Consider the following 12,304-nt stretch of genomic DNA (forward strand, 5'->3'; position numbering starts at 1 on the left):
CCCTCAATTATACATCCTTATGGCCATAAAATATTCAGCACCCTTCCTGCAGGACAAGTGTCAATTACGATTTTATAAGTATTTCGCTGGACAGCCAGTCAACCCCTGTAATGCCAAAAAGCACATTGACGCCTCTTATCAATCAATAATGACGAGGACCACACCACGGTGAGTGGGCCGCCACCAGGACCCAGGGCCCGGGGCACACAAAAACTTTTTCAACTTTTAACCCACTTAAAATAGCATGTCCTTCGTATTGGATTAACAAAAGCACCAACAACGACAACAATAGCACTTGCCGGCTGCTCGTTAGTGTGGGAATATCCACACGCCAAAGGCGAGCTAGCATATGCAAAATAACCATCTAAACGAAGCTATAATCGATAGCTGGTTAGGATGGGTGGTTCCCCCGGGCTGTGCCCAGGGTGGCTCCATAATTTTATTAATTGTTTGGCTCACCTGCTGCACATTGTTGAAGTACTCCTTGGCCAGGGTCACCTCCTTGTCCAGTTCCTTGCGCTCCTTGTCCTGCGTTTCGGCCACGTTGGCCAGCGTGGTGATGGCATCCTTGCACTCCGCCAATCTCTGACCCAGTGCGTCCAGTTCGCCCTGCATCAGGGCCGAGGCATCCAGGCCCACATCGGCGGCGATCTTGGCCACAATGTCGCGCAGTTCCGAGATTCTGTCATTCTGGGTCGTCAGGTTGTCTTGGCATACCTGTGTGAATGGGAATGTGGAGACGGAGAGCGAGTTAGCTAATGAGGCCCAGGGTCTAGATGATCACAGCCACTCAATTAACAGAGAGGCAGGTAGCCCTCCCTAGGCAGAAACTTCTTGCCAAAACAAGTTACCAGTTTGACTATAATAATTATAGAATATGCCGAAAATATTCTAACGCCAAATACGTGGGCTTTTATTCATTCTTGAAGACTTTAATTTTATTGCCAATGTCATTCCGTTTTAAGACTAGCCCATGAGGTCATTTTGTGCCTTTACTAATTTCTACAATGCATTTCGTAACAAAATTGTTTTATGTATAATTATTCCTAAAAAACCCCAATAAAGTTCGTAAGCATTCTTTTATAGATTACCCTTCCAATAGCAGCAATTGCATTCATTTAAATTACATTTGCATGATTATTTCTAAAGTTTTCCCTCCTTCTCTGATGAAAACCCATGCAAATGATGTTATAATGTATTTTTAAGCTAGATTCTATGCATTCTTTCATAGATTACCTTAGAACCCCTTCCACTAAAAGCGATATATCAATTATTTTCATTTAAAATTCCATTTGCATGATTATGTCTAATGTTTCCCTGCCATCTAAGAGTTCTTTCTGAATGAAGAAAGCCCCGATAGCCGATGGCCACAACACAATTATTTCGGATGGCTGGCAAAATGTCACTTGCTTATATTTTTAACTCGACGACGGAAAGTATTTAGCTCAAGCCGGCCGGGCTGCGTTCCATTTCGCTCCTCAGACCCTTATCAATTGTCGTGCTGCGCTTGTCGAGTGCATTTCCCTGCTCGGCAAATGGTAATTAGGGCTGTGCGAGTGCCCGGCGCACTTTCGATTTCAATTCGGGAGGGAAAACAGGTCACTCTACTTGCCGCCGAATAAATTCTCAAATTTTGAGCACTAATGCCGGCGCTTCGTCATGCCCGCCGCCCTATGATATCATCTGGCGAGTATTTGCCGATGCTTCATGCTTATCACGCCGAAACATAGCAAACAAGCGCTTAGAGCAGTGGCATTGAAGATCTTAACATGCATAGGGTATTAAGAAATGGTTTCGAGTTCCAACATTTATCTTCTCTCGGAGCTCAAGGCATTTGCGGACCTGTTCCCGCTGATTTTTTGCTGTGCTGCTGCTGCTGATAGAGCTGCTATGTATACAAAAATACCATAACACAACATCGGGTTGATAAACTCGCCTCCTGTGTGAAATGACAGTTGGCCTGCCTGGCCGAAAATATAATTACACCACCGTGGATAGGCCGACAATATAATGACCCTAATGATCAATAAACACAAACCGACCAACCGAGTATGCGTTAATTTTTTAAGTAAATGCTGACAAAAGGAAAAGAAATCGTACGACGATGTCTGTTTTATTTACCCAAGCATAATTTATGACACAAACACAACGGGCCGGGTTGGCTCATATACGGTGTGTTTGTACGGCGGAACTATTACGAGCCGATTACATTGACGCGCCCGAAAAAATTGATAGGGCGCGTACTACGGAGAAAATCAATGTAATTACTGGCTTGCCCACCCGCGTCTCCAGTGGGCAATTAAAGCGTCGCATTTCTGTCCTAGTTTGCCGCCAAAATAAAAGAAGACCACCCAATGTGGCCCACCAGTGATGATATGGCATAGAGTTAAAAAAAACGGATTTCGAAAAAAAAAATTAAAATTCCTAAAATATTAGCTTTCCTCTGATATCCTTATCTTGGAAATGGAATTTGTTTTAGAAATATTTCAAACCCTGACCGGAAATGTACATACTTTAATAATGACACAATTCTACTTGAAATGTTTTTGATATCAGTGACACAAAGGGACATTAAGTTCCTGAAACTGATATTCCTAACTCGAAAATTGAATATTTTTTACAAATATTTAAAAAACCTCACCGGAAATGTACGTTTATAATAAAATATACATAAAATAATTATGTTTTTAAATATTTACCGTTCCTAGGGAAGGACTTTAAGATTGAAAGGTTCTAGACCATTTAAAAATCAAATTAATCGTTTGTTTCCTTTGCACTTAAAAGAAACTAGTAGTGACCCATTTCTGTCCCCTCTGTTTGTTCAATTATTGTCATTTCCTGCTCGATATTCAACCCATCCTGGCGAACAGGTCGTTGGCATCACTGACGCGCCCACGCGATAAACATCACTCATACGACCCGTTCGCCGGATGGGTCACGGAAGCACTCGGAGGCACCCGGAGGCACTCACCTTGGCATGTTGCAGGGCATCCAGGGGCTGCTCCAGGGACTTGACCGTGTCCATTTGCTGGTCAATGGAGTTCTTGATGGCCGCTGAGGCGTTGCGGTACTTGTCCCACAGCTCGACGGCTCTTTGGTAGCGGGTTCGCAGTTGCTGCAGATTGTCGCTGGTGTCGTTCCACGCGACTACCGCCTCCTGGACCGCGGACTCGATCTGCTCCACAATCTGGACATCGCAGCTCTCGATCAGGGGTTTGGCGGCACCCTTTAGCTCGTCGATCAGTTGCTCGCGGTTGTGCAGGTCGCCGGCGACTCCCTGAGATGGGTTAGTTTCCGGATTAAGATGGATTAGTCGAGAGTATATGGTATATGGTTTTCCGACCGCGACGAGAGATACGCGCTCGGTTCGAAGTTAACGTCAACTGCGGGCACGATGAACTGGCTACGTAAAGAGCCCCACACACGGCGGGAGCTTACGAAAAAGCTTGGGGAAAGTTCGATGGCGATATAGCTTTTTATTCCACACTCACTGCTAACAAAACTCGGGTGAATTATACATGAAGAGCGTTCTACTTGGTCAATAATGTTCGGTCTTTAATTATTATTCATAGGAAAAAATATTAAATCTATTTTCTGGCTATAAAAGATTTTAACTTTTAAAAAAAATGTAATTTTCAAACGGGTTTTTGGAAAATTTCACGAAATTAATAAAAGTTCGTAGATTTAAGAGGTTCCAAAAATAATGTTACAAAATATAAATGGTCTTAAAGTTCGTTATATTGCTTTTTGGAAAACTCAATTTTTTTTAGTTTAATTTTTAATTAATTAAATTTTAATATATTTCTTTGTTGTATTTTCGTAAGATGTCAATGGTTCAGATCTCTGAATACGACTAAGGGCTCTCAAGAAAATGTTGCTGTTTATGTAGACAATTTTCCGCAGGGAAAGCAATGCTGATAAGCAGCTCGCGAAAATTCCGCTCAGCAGGTAGCGAGATATAAAAGGGGCAGCAAGATTATGAACCTTTAAGATACAAACCGAACCCTAGCCGCGCGCGTAAACAAAGCCATAAAATAGGGGCCTGAAAACTTACCTCCAAGCGCTCCGTGGCCTTGCGCAGGCGCTCGTAGTCCACTTGGCCGTGCACCCGGATGAGCTCCATCATGAAGTCGGTCTCCTGGACGGATCCGTGCACCAGCTCCAGTTGGCGTTCGTAGCGCAGCCAGACGGCCAGGCGATTCCGCAGGATGCCCATGATGTTGGTGCACTTGCTCTCGAGGAAGGCGTGGTCGTCCTGCAGCTGGGAGATATCTCGCTCCAGCTTCACAGGCGAAACGGACATCTTGAGGCGCATGGGTAGAGTATGAAGCATCTGGCGGATGCGCATGATCTCCTGCCAGCTGGTCACCAGCTCCTCGCCGGCGCCCTGGCAATCGGCCACGGCTTTTTCGAGGACATCGGCCCCCTGGCGCTCGGCAGCCTCACACTCATCCAGAATAACCGAGATCTTGGCCTGGTGTTTGCGCTGGTTGCTGATGCCCTCTTGGATGGCCTGCAGTTGGTCGCGCAGCACAGAGGCACCCTCCAGCTCCTCGGCTATCTGGGTGCTGATCTTGTGCGAGAGGGCGAACAGTTCACCCACTTTTTCCGGCTCAATGGCGGGCTCTTGCAGCCCAATCCTTCCCAGTTCGTTGCCAATGAAGCCCACGCGGGTGCGCAGCACTTGGACTCGTTCGATGTACAGACAGAGCTCCTCCTCGTTCTTGATCACTCCCTTCATGCTGGTCATGGTCAGGTAGATCTCCTGCAGCTCGCGCTCCACCATCTGAAGTTTCTCATCCGCGGGCACATCCTCCGACGACAGGCTCTCCACAATGTTGTGCTGGATGAGCTCGATGGCCTGGGCCACGGCCTGCCAGCGATCCTCCAGCTGGGCATGGAACTGCCGCTGGAGCATCTCGTCGGCCAGTGGGATGACCTGCAGGGATTTCTCGAAGCTCAGCCCAGTATCGGTTCGCACGTTGTTGTGCAGCTCGAAGCGGGCCTTGATCTCCCAGAACTGACGCATATGCTCGATGGGCTGCTGGGTAGGCTGCGATGGAATCTGGATGTGGCGCAGTTCCTGCTCTGCTTCGCGCACAAAGGCCTCCAGCTTATCCGTTTGCTGTTCGTACTGCACCCAGATCTCCTTGAAGACCAGCAGGCGATGCAGGTACAAGGCCACCTCCTCACGGAGCTTGAGTAGCACTATCAGAGCCTCATTGGTTTCCTCCACGAGATTGGGGGCCTGCACCAGCAGCTGCAACTTGTTGGCTATTCCCGACAGCTGCGTCATCTTCACATAGTGATGCGAAATGTCATTGCTCAGGGATTGATAGAGTGTGGTGTACTGATCATAGTCGGCGGATGTAACGGCTGACAGATCGGGGACTCTCTGTTGAGCCACCTGCAGCCACTGGAGCTCATCTCGCATGCCCTTCTCCAGCACAGTCCAGCGGGAGGCAGCCTGCACCAGTTTGGAAGACCTCTCGGAGGCCTTGTCCAGCAGACTGGTGGCCCTGTTATAGAGCTCCTTGTGCAGCTCGGAGTGCTTCTCGCGGGTCTCACTATCGATGTTCTCCTCCAGGGACTCCAACATGGCGCGGCAGTGGCTGAGGTTCACGAAGAACTTTCTCTGCTTCTGCACCTCGTTGTTCAGCTGCTCGAGGGAACTGGAAACTATGGGACTCTCAACCAACTTGTCGGCCAGCACTGTGATCTTGGTGAACTCCTTGAGGGTCTGCTCGTACTCCTCCGCCAGGGACTGCAGTTGGAGAACCCGTTCCCGCTCTGCCTGGATGTTGTTGCCAATATTCTTGCTGGTCTCGAAGGCATTGTGCACATCCTGCGGCATCTTTTTGCCGGGGAAATCACGCTGAAAAGCGCGGGCATTTTGGCAAAGCTGCGCCAGCTGCTGCTGGGCCGCCTCATGTTCCTGCTCCAGCTCATCCAGCTGGGCGAGCTTGGCGGACAGCGGATATTCGTGGTTGATTAGAAGATCGTAGCTCTGCTGGAGTTGGGCCAGAACGGAGGACACGTTGTAAAGTAGCACCTCAAAGCTGTGCCACTTGTCCAGGTCGTTGCTGTCCTGCACCTGATTCTGTTGCGTGACCTGCTCCACGGCCTCCACATGCTCCTTGAGGCTGTCCACGCACTGCAACAACTCGGGCTCAGCCTTGGACAGCTGTCGCTCTAGTTTGCCAACATTCTTCTTGATGGTGCTGAGCTCTTCGTTGAGTTGGTTGTAGTTGTCAAGCTTCTCCTCGGATGGACCTTCATTGGAGTTCTGCCGGATGAGGTACACACGGTACTCGATGGTTTCCAGCCAAGTGGACACCTTCTCGATCACCGTGATCACAGTGGTTTGTATCACCGTCTTGTCACCATTCTTGATGGCAGCGTCCAGATCCTGGAGACCCTCATTGACCTCAAGGATGCGCTGCTCCGTGGGCAGTTCCTTAATCTGTTCGGATAGAGTGGCCAAATGGAGCACATTGCTCAGGGGAGTGGCTTGTTGGGGCGATGCCTGCTTGAGCTGCTTGATGCGGTCGCCAATGGCTTCCTTGGTGGAGATCAGGACGGGCTGCTGCTGCTGGTTCAGTTGCTCCTTTCCAGGATAGTGTTGCAAACTCTCGCTCATAATCAAGGCCTGGGAGAGCTCAATGGGTGTCTTGTCCACGCTGGTGGTAGCACTGAACCAAATGTTCTTGGGCTCGCCACTGAGGTTGTCCGGTCCCGGGGTGATGGGCACCACTAGCTCCTCTGTGGGTGAGGCAACCTCTTCGATGGTCACCGCCGAGGATGTGGGTCCTGCTCCAGAACGCTTACTCTGCTGAGAGGCAATGAGAACCTTGTTCTGCTCGGTGATGTGCACTGGCAGATCCGGATACTCGTCATAGACCGTGGTCTTAGTGATTTGAAGTTGCACGCGTTGGGCCTTGGGAGTTCCCTCTTCTTCGGGTTCAATGGGAGTTTCCACCACAGGTGTCACATGAGGCACGTCTTCAATTTGCTGGTTGGTGGACACCACAATACCTGATTCCGCGAGCAACTCGGGTGCAATCTCCACCGTCACGCTGATCTGCGGCTCCTCTGGCAGCTGCTGCTCCACTTTAGGCTCATTCTTCTGCTTCTTTTTCTTGTCCTTCTTGGATTTCTTGTCCTGCTTGGGCAGCTGCATGGTCTGTGTGTATTCATAGACCGTGGGTTCAGCCACAGATGTGTCGGAGTCAGCGGGAATGGCCACTGTGGTCTTGACCTCCAGTTCGTAGGGTTCCGAAACGGATATCGAAGTGGCGGTCAAGGAGTTTTCATCCAGGGAGATGGGTTGCTGTTCTCCACGAGGCGATGTTTGCATCTCACCATCGGCAACTTGCACCAGTTCCACCGTTGAGGTCTCCTCATGAGCTGTTTCCGGTTTGACAAATTCAACGTGCTCCGTTGGCTCCGGAGTGGTTGTCTGCACATGGGTCTCAGTGGTGGTGGTGACTTCAGTTACGGTGGATTGTTCACTGGTTCGGACAGGCAAATCGGTAGTCATGTCCTTAACCAAATCCTGGACCAGAGATTCCACCACATCGTTGCTGCCTGGCTCAGGTGCACGAGGCGAATCCTTCGGCGTGGTCTGGAGTTCCTTCTCAATGGTGGTGGTCACGGTGGTTTGGCTGGAAATCTCTACGGTTTCCGCTGGCTGGCCACTCACATCGGTTTGAATCTCGGTGGTGGTTATCTCCACTGCCTCTGGCTTGTCCTCGTTTCGGGGAGTGGTTTGTGCCTCTGTCTCCGTAATCTCTACAATCAGGGTTTGCGATTCGTTCTCCTGGTTATCTGGTTGGACCTCCAGACTCGTCTGCACTGCAGTCTCATCTAGTGTTGGTTGATGCTGTGGAGAAGTCTGCACGGACTTAATATCCTGCTCGACTTCGGATTTTTCAGTGGGCGAGGGAACACGCGGTGTTGTCTGCTGCTCCTCATCCTCCACCAATGCCAACTCCACAACCTCAGTGGGAATAACCAGTTCAACCAGAGGAGCCCTTGGCGATTCTGAGGGCGAGGACACGACTGCATCTTCCACCACCTTGACCTTCGAATCAATCTCAATGCTGGAGAAATCGCTATCGGGACTGATCTCAACAATGGACTCATGGCGCACGGTGTCACGTGGTGAGTCCTTCGGAGATAAGGGCACTTCTGAGTCACCCTCAGGCTCCTTAACGGCCACTTCCACTGGCTCCGGCTCAGTCTCTTGTTCTGGTTCTTGCTCTAGCTCCTCCTCGTGCTTTGTATCTCTTCTCTTCTTTCTCTTTCGACGCCGCTTGGCGTCAGCGACGGGAGCAGCCGAAGTCTCAATGATGGTCATGCTAACCTTGCCGGTGGTCGGAGCTGTGGTATCCTCCTCAGTGGTGCTTTCCTTGCCCAGGACAACCTTCAGCACACCGGCACCATTGTCCTCCAGGGAGGGTGCGGTGATTTGGAAAGTCTTCTGTGGAGCCGTCGAAGCCGCTGCCTCTCCAGAGATGAAGAGTTGAGTAGCGGCACGCAGATCGATTTGACCAGGAGCTGGTTGCTCTTCCAGGAAGGGTTCTGCTGGCTTTTGTTCAGTCTTCTCAATAGTGTCCATTACTGTCACTGCCTCTTGTTTTTGTTGGGGCTTTACTGATGCAGATGCTACAGGCATTGGCTCGACCTCCTCCAATGGAACAGGCTCTGGTTGTTGTTCCTCAGTCTTGATGGTGGAAACTTCTACAGTCCTTTCTTCAACCAGAATTTCCTCGGGTTGAGTTTGAACAACTTCAACAATTGAAGTTTCAGTCGGTGTTGAAGATTGCTCCTTAAGAGCTGCGGACAGAGTCTTTTCTGCTTCCAGGAAACTCTGAACGTTACTCTTGGTCTTGGATTCAGTAGGTTGTGGTTCCTCCCCAGTCAAATCCTGAGTAATACCTTCCTTTGGCAGTTCCGTAGAGCTTGTAATGGTGGTTGTAGTCTTGGTAATGGTAATACTTCCAGTGGTAATGGGCTCTGGCTTAATCTCAGCAGCAGATTCGGGTTCAGTCTCTTGGGGCTTTACCTCATCAGATTTTGTGCTCTCTTCACGGGGGGATTGTGGCTCGAACTCGTAGTGCTCCAGGGTCAATGAGTTGCCGGTTTCTGGACTGGTCGGCCAAATCTCCTCTACTGGCATGGAGGCTTCAGTCTCTGTTGTGGTTGCGGGTGCTGCCAATTCTTCGATGTGCTGGGAGAAGGCTATGTTGGTAGGTTTGAGGTGATGTTCCAGTGGCCAAATCTCGTTGATGTCTTCAACCACTGGTTCGACGTCTACGATTGCTTGGTTGACTGGATCTGAGGAGTCTTTGGGTTCAGCTACATCCGCTGTTGGAACATGAACGGGACTGGTAGTGGCAACATCTACGGGTTGTTCAACATCTACTTGAGGTGCTGGCAACTCTACAGGTGCTTCTTTAGTCGTTTCTGTTGTTGTTGGTTGTGGTGTCTGTTGTTCTGGCTGTTCTTGTTCTTGCTGTAGTTCTTGTGTGGTTGCTATGGTTGTTCTTGTGGTGGTGGTGACTTGGTTAGACTCAATATCAAATACCTGTTGCTGCGGTTCTGCTGTTGGCTTGCACAGATCCGTGGCAACTTCTTCGATGACAACGCCGGGTTCCTGCATCAATCGCTGGAACTCCTCCTCGCTTACGACTTTGCCGTCAACAGTTCGCAGAATATTCACGTTGATATGCGGGGCTGTCTCCTCCTCGGTGATCTCGATCTCCTCTGGCTCCTCGACCACCTCCTCGGTGATGTGCTCCTTTCCGTCAATGATTACAACGCGCTTTATGATCTTGCGCGTCTTACGGATCACCTTGCGGGTCACCTGCTGCACAACGGCTCGGATGGTTCCTTGGGTCTGCACATCGCACGGCTGCATGGGTATCACTTGCGCCTGGGATCCTGGGGCAATCACTTCCTCGTAAGTCTCAATGGTGGGTTCTGTTTCGAATTCCTGCAGGATTACACCTTCGGGTTGGGATGAATCCACAACTGCTCCACGCATTTGCTGCGTGATTACGGTGTGGACACTGCCCTCCTCGGGATCGGCATTGGTGTCCGTGGTGTGCACATTCTCCAGGTTGATCTGTCCCGTCGAGTGCACCTCAATGTTGCCATCCGAATCGCTGATCGTTTCAATTGAGCTGATCTGCTGCTGCTGCACAATTTGTTGGCGGGTTCTGGTGACTTTCTTCAGCACAATGTGCTTGGTGCCATCGGGTCCCACAATTACTTCAGTCGTAGTCTCATCTGGCTCCACAAAAGTGGTTTCGAACGCCTGAGGCACGTTCTTGAGGATCAGCTCGGTGGCGCGGTCCACATCGCCCTGGGGTCGCTGATGATAGCGAGCCTCAATCTGGACATCTTCAGGTACTTCAGGCACATCCTTATTGCGAGTGGTGTCGATCTGGATGGTCTCCTGGCCTTGCTGCACTGTCTGGGTAACCATGATGTTTTCGGTGGGCGGGCGCTCTTTTTGGGTTTGCAGAGCTACCTCAGCGGTTTCCACAGCGGGCTCCTTGAAGCTGGTCTGCGCCTCCACAGTGGTGGTGCTAACCACCTGAACCGGGGGCTGCTGCAGGCTAAGCGATGTCTGTGTCTCCACATACACACCACTTGGCTTGATCTCCTCCTCGGGCATGGAACTGGAGTCGATGGTGTTCTCGTTGGACTCGATGGATTCATGTGGCTCTGGGCTCGCCGCTGGAACTTCCGTTGGTGGCTTGATGAGGGAATCGGCCAGCACACGCTGCCTTTGCACCTCCTCGCTCTTGGCCTTTCGCAAGTCCACGATGCGCTTCTCGATAGTGAAGATGCGCTTGGTGGCCACTGTGACCTGTTCCCGCAGTATCGTAATGATGCTCTGCAGCTGCTCCATCAGGGTGTCGGCCAAGGGAGCCACATCGGGCTGGGATTGCAGGTGCCGCGTCTGATCCACCAGATCCTCCATGGACTGCTGGCGATCCTTGAGAGTGCGCAGCAGCTGCTGGCTCCTCTCCACCTGCGACTTGAGCACCTGCTCATCCGTGCTGCTGTCCGAGGTGGTTTCGAAGGAAGCCAGCTCCGCGGAAACCTCGATGATCCATCGCTCCAGTTCCAGCAGATGCTGCTGGTACTCGTCAATCTCCTGCTGACGCTTCTTCTGACCATGCATAGCATTCTAGATGGGATGCAGAGAAATAAGAACTGGAAGTTATAGATATATGTAGATCTTAGCCACTCACCGCTATCATGGTGATGCCTTGCTGTGTGCGGCGGAGTAGCAAATCGATGCGATCCACGGTCTCGTTGAGCAAACGCTCGGTGGCCGGGTCCGTGGGTAACTTCTTCGCCTGGGCCTTCAGCGCGATGGCGTCCCTTTCATGTACTTCGAGATTGCTTTGGATTAGCTGCACATCGGGCGGGTAAAGTATAGGTTTCAGAAATGTGTTTGTAGCAAATGCAAGTACAAATTGTAATCATTGTCTTGGGTTCTAGGCCCTACAAATATTTAATACTTAGACAGCAAGAGGTACGACTACTAACTGGACAGCACTAACAACAAATAAAAGGTAGGTATTCTGTTCCACCAAAAAATAGCCTGACAAAAAATTTACGATTCTGTATGGAGTGATGCGATGGAGTTATTAAAATTCTCTGTAACACGCCAGCATCCAATAATCGTTTACAAAAGTTATATACAAGGTGTGAGTACATTTTAATTCAATATTAATCTAGCTACGTTGAGTACATGCCGAGTCAAGCATCCAAAAAGGTGGTTGTTATTCGGGCCTTAGGCTATCATTACCTTCAATCCCTGTAGCATGCCCTCCAGGCTGCTCTGGTTCATATTGGCGATGCCATCCTCGACGCTCGAAAGCGATTGTAGCAGTTCGTCGAGTTCTTGCGTAATTAGTTCCTGTAGTTTTTAAATTGATTTTTGTTGTGGGGGAGATGGTGTAAAAAGTGGGTTAATATTAATAAAGATTGCAAATTTTGAGAGATTATTGCTAAGGAACGAAGTTGATGTATATATTTGTGGCCGGCTTCTATACACATACAACATATGTACATGGCGTAGCATAATTATATATATGGATATTTGTAAAACTCAAATGGATGCAATGCACAGCCATACAACAGATGGAATCTCTTTGTTTTTTTTTTTAGGGAATGCTAATAAATGCTTTTAAAAATAACGCTACCTCTTAGGTATAACTTCTTTTAACGTAACGTAATACATGCATTTGGCATAAAAGGTAATCTTATTTTAAATGGGGGC

General features: G+C 49.6%; 1 protein-coding gene across 24 annotated transcripts in view; it reads right to left on the minus strand.

Annotated features, from left to right (window-relative positions):
* Window positions 1-12,304, minus strand: part of LOC108028949 (muscle-specific protein 300 kDa) — a 108,203-nt gene that overhangs the window by 7,167 nt on the left and 88,732 nt on the right. For 22 of the 24 annotated variants that reach the window (XM_050885732.1, XM_050885731.1, XM_050885730.1 and 19 more), the window contains 5 exons: window positions 11,831-11,941; window positions 11,268-11,432; window positions 4,055-11,203; window positions 2,972-3,277; window positions 460-717 (listed from right to left, as the gene is read on the minus strand). In XM_050885732.1, coding sequence (XP_050741689.1) covers window positions 460-717; window positions 2,972-3,277; window positions 4,055-11,203; window positions 11,268-11,432; window positions 11,831-11,941 — 7,989 coding nt within the window. The remainder of the gene's footprint in view (window positions 1-459; window positions 718-2,971; window positions 3,278-4,054; window positions 11,204-11,267; window positions 11,433-11,830; window positions 11,942-12,304) is intronic. The other 2 variants (XM_050885728.1, XM_050885727.1) reach the window with 1 other exon arrangement.

This window comes from Drosophila biarmipes, chromosome 2L, assembly GCF_025231255.1.
Source record: "Drosophila biarmipes strain raj3 chromosome 2L, RU_DBia_V1.1, whole genome shotgun sequence".
NCBI classification, from domain to species: Eukaryota; Metazoa; Arthropoda; class Insecta; order Diptera; family Drosophilidae; genus Drosophila; species Drosophila biarmipes.